Source organism: Sphaeramia orbicularis, chromosome 13 (genome assembly GCF_902148855.1).
Source record: "Sphaeramia orbicularis chromosome 13, fSphaOr1.1, whole genome shotgun sequence".
Taxonomy (NCBI): domain Eukaryota; kingdom Metazoa; phylum Chordata; class Actinopteri; order Kurtiformes; family Apogonidae; genus Sphaeramia; species Sphaeramia orbicularis.
The window spans coordinates 9558569-9571313 of NC_043969.1; the positions used below are offsets into that span (position 1 = coordinate 9558569).

Consider the following 12745-nt stretch of genomic DNA (forward strand, 5'->3'; position numbering starts at 1 on the left):
TTATTGAAGTTCACTAGTGTTTCTGGGTCTAATAGTGTTTAATATTAGAACTGTATAAAAGCTGACAGATTATGACCAGTATGGTGCACTCTACCAATCCCCGAGGGCGAACGGCAGCGCTTACTTTTGGATCATTCCAAATCTGTAGATGAGGTCATGTAGATCCTTACAGTCTGCTCTAGGCTTACATGCATGTTCCTCCATCTGCTGAAGCTTAGGACCTTCCAACTGAGACAGTCACCAATTAGAGAATTAGAGGCTTTGAAACAGACACATGAATGAGTCAAACGGAATTAATGAGATAAACTGATTTTAATGTGATTTAATCATCACTTTGCAGCAAACAAAAGCAGTGACAATGTTGAGTTTGTACAAAATGATTTACTGTTTATTCACTGATTTAATTTTGATGAGCAACATGGGGTTAATGGGCTCTATGCACAGCCCCACTACTTCCTGGGTCCTTTATTTCCTGTCTTTTATTATTGGACACACTGATTAATCCAGGTGTGCCTAATTCATCAGTAGTCACAGCAACAAGTAGAAGACACACCTGGATTAATCAGTGTGTTCAATAATGAAAGACAGGAAATAAAGGACCCACCTGAAGTTCAGGAGGTAGTGGGGCTGTGCATAGAGTCCATTCAGTTCAGTGCAAAATCAAGTACGAGGGCTGTTCAATAAGTTCATGGCCTCACCCAGAAATACTGAGTAAAAATCAAATGCATTGGTCCGTGTCAAATCGGTAATGACTCATTAAATTGTATGCATGAGTAAAGCTTGATATTTTCACAACTGGCCTCCAGAGAACTTCTCAAAGTTACATGGTGCACACAAAACAGCAGAAATGGAGAAACAAGAGTTGCGTGCAGTGATCAAATATCTCCATAAGAAGGGTATGACACCAAAAGAAATCCATGAAGACATGGTCAGTACACTTGGAAAGGAATGTCCTGCCTATTCTACTGTGAAAAAATTGGCTGCTGAATTCAAACAAGGCAGAACAAGCACGGAAGATGATCCTTGATCAGGCCGTCCGAAAACCTCAAGTTCTGATGAACAAGTGGATGCAATTCACCGCATGGTTCTAAGTGACAGATGCATGACAGTCCAACAAATAGCCAAGGCTACAGACATCAGTGTTGGGTCAGTACACCATGTCCTCACGGATATATTGGGGATGCACAAGTTGTCTGCAAGATGGGTCCCAAGAATGCTGACACCAGAACAAATGCTGAAGAGAGTGGACATTTCCAGGACACTTTTGACCCGTTTCCATGCTGATCCTGAGAATTTTCAAAGGAGAATTGTGACTCAGGATGAAACATGGGTTCATCACTTCGAACCTGAATCCAAACTCCAAAGTAAGGAATGGAAACACCATGGATCCCCACCTCCCAAGAAGTTCAAGCAAGTCGCGTCTGTTGGGAAGGTGATGGCGTCAGTTTTTTGGGATTGTGAAGGAGTCCTCATGGTAGACTACCTGCAAAAGGCCCAGACCATTAATGGGGAGTACTATGCCTCAGAGTTGCGCAAACTCAAGAAGGAAATAAAGGCAAAGCATAGAGGAAAGTTGCGTGCTGGTGTGCTGCTGCTCCAGGACAATGTTCCTGTCCACACAGCACAAGTGGCTGTTGCAGAAGCTCACAACTGTGGCTTTGAATTACTGCCCCATCCACCTTATTCTCCAGATCTTGCACCATCTGACTTCTACCTGTTTCCAAAACTCAAGTCACACCTTCGTGGCCGCCATTTTAGAAATGACGATGACGTCGTTCATGCTGTGGAGGAGTTTTTGGGGGACCAGGATGTTACATTCTTTCGTGATGGGATAGTGATGCTTGAACATCGATGGACCAAGTGCATTGCTGTAAATAGAGATTATGTTGAAAAATGAAATATAAATTATCAGTCTGTGTTGTTCTGTTCTGGGTGAGGCCATGAACTTATTGAACAGCCCTCGTATTTTTACGTCTTGGCTTTTGTGAATTGATCTTAATTTCTAACTTGCAAAGTCATCGTTAAGAACCACCAGGGAGGTGTTCACCTTAGATTAGTTTTAAGACTGAGTGGGAAAATAACTAACTGAGCTGAGTACGAAATGTGAAATATAAGTCACATGTTACTTCTTTTAAATGTGCACAAACACTTAAGTTTTCAGGCTTATGGAGGAAAATTCTTGGCCTGATGCAGTGATTTCGTGTACTATTTTTTATTTTTATCAATACTACCACAATTATTACAACACTTACTACTACTATCAACAATAATAATAAAAACTATAACTACAAGAAGGCAGTTCTACTTACTGTCTTGTATTATAACCATTTATTTGAAACAGCACAGACTCTATGGCAGCAACACAGACCGTTCAGTCGTGGTGTTGAGCTGAAATATTCCTTCCACCCAGTTAACTCAACTACTCTCCCTAACCGACATAACATGAGCCATATAACTACACAAAAATAACAGCAACTTGCTTTTAACACATATTTAAAACTTGCAAGGTAGCACACAGTCACATGACTTGGTGACACCGTAAACAACACGAGTCACGTGACTCAGCACAAACTGTCCCCATAACACTATCAGTGTGGCTCGCAACAATATTGACAATTATGTAAAATATATAACAATTCATTTCATTTTTACATAGCACGAAGATATCTTAAAGCATTTAATACATTCAGAGAAGGCCTTGAAAATGAAAATAACTTTATATACTGTGAACTGACATGGAAATAATTTCAATAAAAGGAAAGCAAATATTTCACAGACTATCTTTATATATCAGAAAAAAAAAACAAAAATCAACTAAAATGAACTGAAAAAATTAAATGATGCTTAAGCTGCAAATGTACAGTCATTGTAATATGGCAGATCCTGGTTATGATACAGATTTTATGACAAAGCAAGTGCAATTGGTTCATCATTGATTGTTCTTGAAACTGCCAGCAGTCTTTCTGGACACAAAGCGATATGATGTTGCATCTTAATCAAGAATGACGCACATCTGAAACATCAAACCTAGCTTTTTCCACCTCCGGAATCTTACAATTAGTACTTTACTTGGGAGATGATATTATGTGTGCTGGGAAAAAGGTAAAAAAAAAAAAAAAAAAGGTAAAATCAGAAGGTTTGATACCCTCACAAATACATCTCTTGTCTAAAGTTCTTGTCCCAGATTTACATCCTCTTTTTTCTTCCAGAAGGCATCCAACGAATAGTAATACAACAGAGGATCGAGGCAGCAGTTAGCAGTAGCAAGACACAGTAAATATGTATGTTCACCTCTGATAAATAAACCAACTGTCGCAGGCAAAAAACATACAGTGAATATCATCAGATTCATGACATAAAGCAGCAAAACGTTCACCTTGTTGTTGACATGTGCACAGTCACTGAGATGTTTGTGTAGAGTCCAAGACACCAGAAGAGTAGACACCACATTGACTGTCAGGAGGGTCACCAGAAGCACAAGCTGAAAAATAGCTGCTTGTGGGAACATCTTGATCGCGGGAAGATCCTGCTTATCGGGGCCACGTTTAAAACAAAAAGATTCATTGTATTTGTTGGAACCTCTTGAAGGGTTTACAACCTCAATGATGTTTATCAGTAGAAGAGTCAGCCAAACCAGAGCAGCAGCTTTCATGGCGTTGGAAGCCGTCCGCACATGGTGAGACCTCAGTGGATAAACAACAGCCAACAGTCGGTCCACACTGAGGAAGGTGATGAAGATGGAGCTGGTGCGGATGTTCATGTACAAAAGTAACTTAGCACTTTTGCATACCACCGTATTAAAGGTCCAGGTACCCGTGGCATAGGAGTAGATCCTCAACGGCAGGGAGATGATGAGCAGCAGGTCTGACACAGCCAGGTTGATCATGAACACAACGTTGGGTGATTTGAGGCTGTGGCGCCGAAGAAGGATCCATAGTGACACAGCGTTGAGAGGTAAACCCAGAACCATAATACAGCCAAAGATCACAGCATATGCCAGCTGTGGCTCAGGACTATCCTCCACTGTGTTATTCATGTTCAAATGATGCAAAAGTCTAAGTCAAAGTGAGCTTTATCAACTGCATTTAGACAAACACCACATTTCCTCTCTGTGCTTTTATCTGTGTGAACTCATTAGAAGGTGAAATGTCACAAATGTGTGAGGGGGTGGATGGAAATGTGGTCAGTGTGCAGTAAATATATTCATGTGAAACATCAGCAGTATGATTTCTCAGTGTGTTTATAACACTTTGGCTATCATGTTCTTCAAAACATACAGATAGTTAACAAATACAAATAGTGAAACATGGTCACATTCTACAGTGGCTTGTAAAGTTTTTTGTTGTTGTTGTTGTTTTTTCCAAGTCTGCTATGACAAAAGGGTGTTCCCATTCCATCCTGCGCCAGTAATTTATGTCATATGAATGCGTTATTAATTGCATTCTAACAAACTGCATTTTACCTCTCTCTGTTCTCATCTGTCTGTACTGATAAGGTTGTCAGTGTTACAGGAAATGTAGCTTTGATCAATGTGTGATTAACCCTTTAATGCACAAACTATAGAAACCTCCCTAAATGCACAAAATGGGTCAAAAATTAACTGTATTACTGTGTTTTGTTGCTAGCTTCTGTAATTTAGTTATTTCACCTGTTACTATTCCAAGTACTCATTTAATGACGTGTTTTTGAGTGCCACAAGCAATTTCTTTCCTTTTTGAACACAACATAACACACAAAACCAGCTGTGGTGACTTGTGAAATATGCACCAATTGAAAGCTTCCTTGCCTGTCTGTTCATCATGTGAAAGGAAAATTAAGATAAGACTTAAGTGGCTTTATGACACATGACATAGAAGTGACACACTGGTTTTATTAGATGAAGCAAACAAAAGCTACATGAAAAATAACCAAGTCAAATCATTTGTTTTCTTAGCAATGCAATAGCGGTTTAATTTTAAGGAGCATGCAAAATCACAAATGATTACTTCCATTAAATATACAATGATTATTAACATCCTATACAGACTGAAGGAATACTTGAGCACTTTGAGGGATGATCTTATTTTATTTTTTGTACAGTGTTGAGAGCCATAATGAATGCTAACCATGTCTAGTTTAGGTTAGCATGAAGATTAAAACTAGGAGAAAAAAACTTGCCTGTTAGCATCACATGCTTTTAATATGTAAAAATACTTAAATGTAGATAACATTGCATGTTTAATGCAGGAGTATGTGGACTATTTCTTGGTCAAATGTGGTCACCTCATCAACAGTGACTAGAGTTGCTAATTGTTATTTATGCATGTATTTATTTATTTTTAGAAGTTTTAGATGCATCTGCTGCACATTGGAATAAAATGAAATATCTGCTAACTTCTTTGACAGAATGTTGCAACATTTGTCAGAAACACAACACAAGTATAAAGAGCCAAAGGTTAAAGTAACTGAAAATACATCCCTGAGGTATGATATCTCAGAGACACATTTGCGGATTCCCTCACATCTGAAACAAACATTTAACTGTGGTCAAGAATGAAGTGAAGTGATTTTGGTGGTCAAAGGTCAAATGAGTTGTGACTTCATGTCTGTCCATTCTTATGAATACAAAATCTCAGATACATTTTGAGGGAGCATCTTCATCTGGCACAGAAATTCACTTGCACTTCAAGATCTGATTCGGTTTTGGAGGCCAAACTCAACATCATAGTCACTTCACATAACACATGCAATTTGGCTCTCACTGCTTGTAACTGAGAGAATGACATAAACAGACAGTGACATCAGGATCTGGACACATGTGACTGAACTGATGTTATTCTTTTTTTATCCCTAGACAAAGGCAGATTGGCTTTCACCTCAACTACCATTTTTTGTGCTAAGCTAAGCTAGTTGTGTTAATGGGCTGATTTGCAAATTATATCAATGGCAGGAAAACAAACATGTTGCATCCTGTTAAATCAGTCCCCCAGAAAGAAAGAAAGAAAGAAAAAAAGAAAATGAATAAAAGGATGATCATTCTGCACATGTACAGTTACTGGCTTTGTAAAACTTCAGTCTCTGGTTATGCTACAGACTAGTTAAGACACATGAACAATGCAACAGATGAGATTCTTCATTCCTCCTGAAAGTGCCGGCAGTCCTTCTGGACACAAAGCGGTTTCATCTTAAACAGGAATGACACACATCTGTATCATCAAATCCAGCTTTTCCCATCTCCTGAAACTTACAATTGCTGTCTGGTGTCTGGCCAGTCCTCCTGAACAGCCTATAAGACACGTCACAGCAACATCATGTGGCGCTTCTGACCAAGGCTACAGGAGGTAGCTGAAACTAGTGAAGCAGGTAAACAAACAACTACCCCGTCTACTTTGCTTTGGAGATGATGTTATGTATGTTGGGAAAAAGTAAAAAAAGGTAAAACTGAGAAGGTTTGACACCTCTTGTCTAAAGTTCTTGTCCCAGATTTACATCCTCTTTTTTCTTCCAGAAGGCATCCAATGAAAAGTAATACAACAGAGGATCGAGGCAACAGTTGGTAGTAGCAAGACACAATAAATATGTATGTTCACCTCTGATACATAAACCAACTGTCACAGGCAAAAAACATACAGTGAATATCATCAGATTCATGACATAAATCAGCAAAACGTTCACCTTGTTGTTGACCCGTGCACAGTCACTGAGATGTTTGTGTAGAGTCCAAGACACCAGAAAAGTGGACACAACATTGACTGTCAGGAGGGTCACCAGAAGCACAAGGTGAAAAATAGCTGCTCGTGGGAACATCTTGATCACGGGAAGTTCCTGCTGATCGGGGCTAAGTTTAAAACATAAAGATTCATTATGTTTGTTGGAACCTCTTGAAGGGTTTACAACCTCAATGATGTTTATCAGTAGAATAGTCAGCCAAGCCAGAGCAGCAGCTTTCATGGCGTTGGAAGCTGTCCGCACATGGCGAGACCTCAGTGGATAAACAACAGCCAACAGTCGGTCCACACTGAGGAAGGTGATGAAGATGGAGCTGGTGCGGATGTTCACGTAAAAAAGTAAATTAGCACTTTTGCATACCACCGTATTAAAGGTCCAGGTACCTGTGGCATGGGAGTAGATCCTCAACGGGAGGGTGATGATGAGCAGCAGGTCTGACACAGCCAGGTTGATCATGAACACAACGTTGGGTGATTTGAGGCTGTGGCGCCGAAGAAGGATCCATAGTGACACAGCGTTGAGAGGTAAACCCAGAACCATAATACAGCCAAAGATCACAGCATATGCCAGCTGTGGCTCAGGACTATCCTCCATTGTGTTATTCATGTTCAAATGATGCAGAAGTCTAAGTCAAAGTGAGCTTTATCAACTGCATTCAGACAAACACCACATTTCCTCTGTGTCATTTTATCTGTGAATTTATCAGAGGGTACAAATGTCACAAATGTGTGAGGGGGTGGATGGAAATGTGATCAGTGTGCAGTAAATACATTCATCTGAAACATCAGCAGTATGATTTCTCAGTGTGCTTATAAAACTTCGGCTATCATGTTCTTCAAAACATACAGATAGTTAACTAATACAAATAGTGACTTGGTAACACTTGGTAACATTTTCCAGTGGCTTGTAAAGTTTTTTTTTTTTTTTTTTCCAAGTCTGCCATGACAAAAAGGTGTTCCCATTCCATCCTGCACTTGTAATTTATGTCATATGAATGCGTTATTTACTGCATTCAAACAAACTGCATTTTACCTCTCTCTGTTCTCAGCTGTCTGTACTGATAAGGTTGTCAGTGTTGCAGGAAATGTAGATTTGATCAATGTGTGATTAACCCTTTAATGCACAAACTATACAAAACCTCCTCAAATGCACAAAATGGTTCTAAAATTAACTGTATTACTGTAACTTTTGTTGCTAGCTTCTGTAATTTAGTTATTTCACCCGTTACTATTCCAAGTACTCATTTAATGACGTGTGTTTGAGTGCCACAAGCAATTTCTTTCCTTTTTGAACACAACATAACACACAAAACTAGCTGTGGTGACTTGTGAAATATGCACCAATTGAAAGCTTCCTTGCCTGTCTGTTCATCATGTGAAAGGAAAATTAAGATAAGACTTAAGTGGCTTTATGACACATGACACATAGAACTGACACACTGGTTTTATTAGATGAAGCTACATGAAAGCTACATGAAAAATGACCAAGTCAAATCATTTGTTTTCTTAGCAATGCAGTAGTGGTTTAATTTTAAGGAGCATGCAAAATCACAAATGATTACTTCCATTAAATATACAATGATTATTAACATCCTCTACAGACTGAAGGAATAGTTGAGCACTTTGAGAGCTAGTTGTAACTGAAAATACCTCATCAACAGTGACTATATTGTCATATCAGTCCCTGGACTCTTGTATGTTTTGTCTGTCTTGTGTGTCATTTCCTGTTTTATTTTGTTAAGTCCTCCTTTTGTGTCATGTCTGGTGTCTTTGCTTCCCTTCCCTGATTGTTTCACCTGTGTTGATTACCTGTCCCCGCCCTGATTTGTTCCACCTGTGTCTCATTGTCTTCCCTCCCTTCTGTGTATATAAGCCCTGTGTTTTCCCCTGTTCTGTGCCAGTTTGTATTCCTCCCTTGTGGTGTGTCTACTTACCAGTGTTACTTCTGATCCTGTTTGTTTGTTTGCCTGCCTGTCTGTTCCTGACCCGGATTGTTCCTTGACTACTGAGATTTGCCTGACCCCTTGCCTGTACTTCAGCCTGATGTGCCACTTCTGTGTTTGACCTTTTTGCCTGGTTTTATGGTGCGTGACTCAGCCTTATTCCCTATGTACTGTTGCCTGTCTGTCAGTCTCTCTGTGCATGACCTGGTCTGTCCCCTGACTTCCCTTTGTTTTTTCCTAGTCGGGTTACCCTCGTGTGCTCCCGACCCGGGCCGTGGGTTTTACCCCTTGGATTCGGGCGTCGTGACGAATCCAGAGTCAGAACACCAAGGACTCACTCAAACCCTCTTTTTGTGAACTGTTTATTCTGTCTGTGTTTAATAAGCACTGCTTAGCTGTATTTTTGTCTGCGGGTCATGCATTTGGGTCCAGACCTCGTACTTCTGGTTCTTACATATAGTTGCTAATTGTTATTTAATTATTTACAGTGGTGTGCAAAAATATTAGAACGCTTGTCAAATCTTAAGAAACTGGTGGTTTATTTTTTTTTCCCAGAGCCTGAATTTCACTTTTTTGCCATTGCAAAGGTACTGAGAATATTTCACCCACAAATTTATCTGTGTGTGTGGGACATTTCGTCAGAATACACGCCGACACTAGCAGGACACTTTGAATTAGCAGGACAGGGGCCATGTCCTGCTAATTTTGAGAAAAAAGTAAAAGCGTAGAAGTGTTTCTATAGGTCCATAGACCCTAAAAATGCAAAAAAAAAACAGATGTCCGTTTAATACACATAAACCTGTTTTGTGTATAATTTTGTGTATCGCCACAGCACCCCCTATGGCCGGTTGTGGTATTGCAGGACCTCATTAATATTCACACAGTGTGTATTATTCTGAGCTTCTGATTGGCTGGCTGCCGGAAGGTCCTGCTAATTCATACACAGTCCTTCTAATTCACGTGTGTCTACACACACTGGGGATGAGTCAGCAATGTGATTACTCTTTATTTAGTAAGAAGCTTCTCATAAAAGGTGTTTACATTCTGTCTGATTTACCCTAATATAATTTTATTTCACTTCACATATAACCACTCCAGTCTGCCACTGGGGAGTAATGGACACAGATTAAAAATTGCTGGTGGGAGATACTATTTGACTGTGGTCTCTAATAAATGCAAAATTTATGAGAAACTATTTATTTTTGACAGATTGAATGAAAGTAACAAAGTATTACTCAAATACATTTTTTCTTGTTCTTGGATAAATCTAATGTTGTGCTCTTTAGAAAAAAAGGAATTCTCCCCCTTTTCTCATACCCCCTCCTCTTCCATCAACTTGGTACAGTCCTGTAAACTCAGGTGCAAGCCAGGACGCGTTAATTGAACCCGTTTCATCTTGTGGCCGATGTGGAGAAGGTAAGACCCATACAAACCCCTTACACAGAGCATTTATGGACATATTGTCATGTAATTAAGTAAAATGGTATAGGCTACTTGATGACATTCAGATACACCAAGCATCTTATTTGTGGCAGCTTAGCTCGTTATTAGCAAGCATGCTCATCAGTGTAGAGTTTAAAGGGACAAGGCTTTAAAGACCAGTCCGCTGCACGTGCAACATGTCCATGAAGGTAGTTCCGGTCACTCCACAGTTAGCAGAACTTTAATACATCTGTGAAAGGAGGAAGTAACATCATGTTTAATACGCCAAACTTTTGTGCTGCTTAAAAATCAACAGTGTGTGATATTCTTTCACAGGCACCAATTAACCTGGATACTAGTTCTGAGAAATATGACTTTTTTTTTTTTTTATTCTAAAAGTTTTGTGATGCTGTACATAGAAAGTGAGAGACAGGATAGTGTTTTCTTAATTCATGCAGCATGTACACAATAGAACACAACAGAATACAATAGAATTATTTCAATAATTAAAAAACCACCAGAATAGATTATATATGGATATATAGATATATGATTTACAGTTTAAATTCCTTATATATATTTTCTCTTTTTCTCTCCCCAGTATACATATTTATTTTTATCTATGTATCCACATAGATGTACATAAATCAAATTATATGCAGTAATGTCTTGATGCTCATGTCATTAATTTTTTATTTTTGTTTTTCTATTTAGCACCTAATTTTTGCAGGAGATGGCAGCAACAAGACCACAGAGAGCTAAAAGAAATCCTAAACAAGATGCTGTTTTATTATTGCTCCTTAGGTGAAGATAAGGAAGGATTTGATGTCAAATATATTGATTCATTTAAAGGTGAGTTGCAAGAGTATATTATGGTAAAATCTAGTTTTTTAAACTGGACTTTAGGAACATATATGTGTTCTATGATCATGATCATAGAACATCTTATTGAGCCTAAAGGAGACAAGCACCTGCTCAAAATAGAAGCTGTAATGTTGGATCATTTATTTTTTTTAGGGAGGACACTCAATTGTATATCTAGCTAGATACTTTAATAATAATAGAAAATGTTTGTGGATGAATCCATAGAAATAATTTGGTGGTGAAGAAGCCATTCCAACACTTACTTGACAAAAAATATTTAAATAATCATAAACACATCAAATTAAATTAACTGATCAAAAAAGTTCATAATTTCAGTTGTTACTATTTGACAGCTCTGCATTGCTTAAAGTTTATTACGGTCCTTTGCCTATCATGTGTGCCTTTAGGTCGGGGTGTGTTCAGCTGCCGGCCCTTTCGGAAAGGAGATTTCCTTATTGAGCACAGAGGGGACGTCATAACTAAAAAGGAACAAGAAAACCGATTGAAAGTTTACCATGATGCACTCAGGGTTTTTATGTTTGATTTCCAGTTCAATGGACAACAGTTATGGTATGTAACTGTTTTAAGGTGTATTTTCTAAATTTGTATCCAAACCCAGAGATGCAAACTCTGCTGCCTCATCATCAGTAAAACTACTTTCAATCATGAAATACAGTGCCAGACAAGTATTGAAATTTTTGTAGTTAGATGAATATTTTGCATTCTTGGAGGGATATTCATCAGACATGCTAACACTAAATATGCTCAGTCCTTTTCCTTACACAGTGTAATTGTTATTGTATACTTGATATTTTAGTGTTGATGCTGCCAGAGAGGATGGATCTCTAGGGAGACTGGTAAATGACGAAGTGAACCCAAACAGCAAAATCAAAGTTACAAGAGTGGATGGAAGACCCCATCTCTGTTTATTTGCACTCAAAGATATTGGTCCTGGGGAAGAAATCATTTATAATTATGGTGATTCTGACTGGCCATGGAGAAGCAAGGTATTTAGAAATACAACAATACTGTCACAAACTGTGTCATTTTACCAGGTTTGAACACAATTTTGAAGGGTATACCAAGGTGTAGCACACAGAGTTTCAGTATAGAAGAAGAAGGTTTATTGTCATTGTACATGATACAACGAAACTTTGTTTAGCAGCAATCTGTTGCAGCAGCTACTGTATTAAGTGTGTATAGTCAGTAATAATAATGTGCATAGTCAGTCACATAAGAGGTGAATAGCAGTGTGCTTAAGAGAGCAGATTTTGGAAGATGAGACTTAATCAGAATTGACCATTTTAACTTTTTCAGTCCTATTCAAAATGTTAGAAACTATAAAAAGTAAATGTATTTCTGTTGACCTTATATTTATAGATACTAGTATGAGATATGTTTAGAAGTGCTCAGATACACAGGTCCTGTGTAATACTCAACTGAACAGGTTCACACATTAGGAGGACTGAGTTTTGTACATTAAAAACAAACTCACACTCAGTCATTGTTCTTTCCATTTTAGATTTCCAATGAGATGCCATGTCAGCCTGCTGATGTGGACCAATGCAGTTCTATTGCAGACAACATTCCAGAGGTAATTTTGATCACCAATGACTATTTCACTGTAGAAGTATGAACTCATGAGAATGATATGAAGTAGTATTCAGATACACAGGTCCCGTGTAATTGTCACCATGTATGGTGTATGCATTAGGAGGACTGGGTTAACATAAGAAATGATGAAGAATGAAAGACACATTCAGAAGCATGCAGATACACAGGTCCTGTGTAATGCTCAACTGAACAGGT

General features: G+C 38.6%; 2 protein-coding genes across 2 annotated transcripts; both read right to left on the bottom strand.

Annotated features, from left to right (window-relative positions):
• Nucleotides 1–288: 288 nt before the first annotated feature.
• LOC115431239 (lysophosphatidic acid receptor 6-like) lies at nt 289–4100 on the bottom strand. The gene is made up of 2 exons (XM_030151471.1): nt 3377–4100; nt 289–1483 (listed from the first exon to the last, which is right to left on the bottom strand). The coding sequence occupies exons 1-2, from the start codon at nt 4034–4036 to the stop codon at nt 1442–1444; spliced, it is 702 nt and encodes a 233-aa protein (XP_030007331.1). The 5' UTR covers nt 4037–4100; the 3' UTR covers nt 289–1441.
• Nucleotides 4101–4939: 839 nt separating this feature from the next.
• On the bottom strand, nt 4940–7306 carry LOC115431915 (lysophosphatidic acid receptor 6-like). Its single transcript, XM_030152630.1, has one exon. The coding sequence runs from the start codon at nt 7300–7302 to the stop codon at nt 6445–6447; it is 858 nt and encodes a 285-aa protein (XP_030008490.1). The 5' UTR covers nt 7303–7306; the 3' UTR covers nt 4940–6444.
• Nucleotides 7307–12745: the final 5439 nt, after the last annotated feature.

Excerpts from the sequence above, each read along its gene's own strand:
- LOC115431239 (XM_030151471.1), bottom strand. The coding sequence starts at position 4,036 with ATGAATAACACAGTGGAGGATAGTCCTGAGCCACAGCTGGCATATGCT. Across the intron at positions 1,484-3,376 it reads GTGCACATGTCAACAACAAG|GTAGTCTACCATGAGGACTC; the intron begins GTGAACGTTTTG and ends GGCCTTTTGCAG.
- LOC115431915 (XM_030152630.1), bottom strand. The coding sequence starts at position 7,302 with ATGGAGGATAGTCCTGAGCCACAGCTGGCATATGCTGTGATCTTTGGC.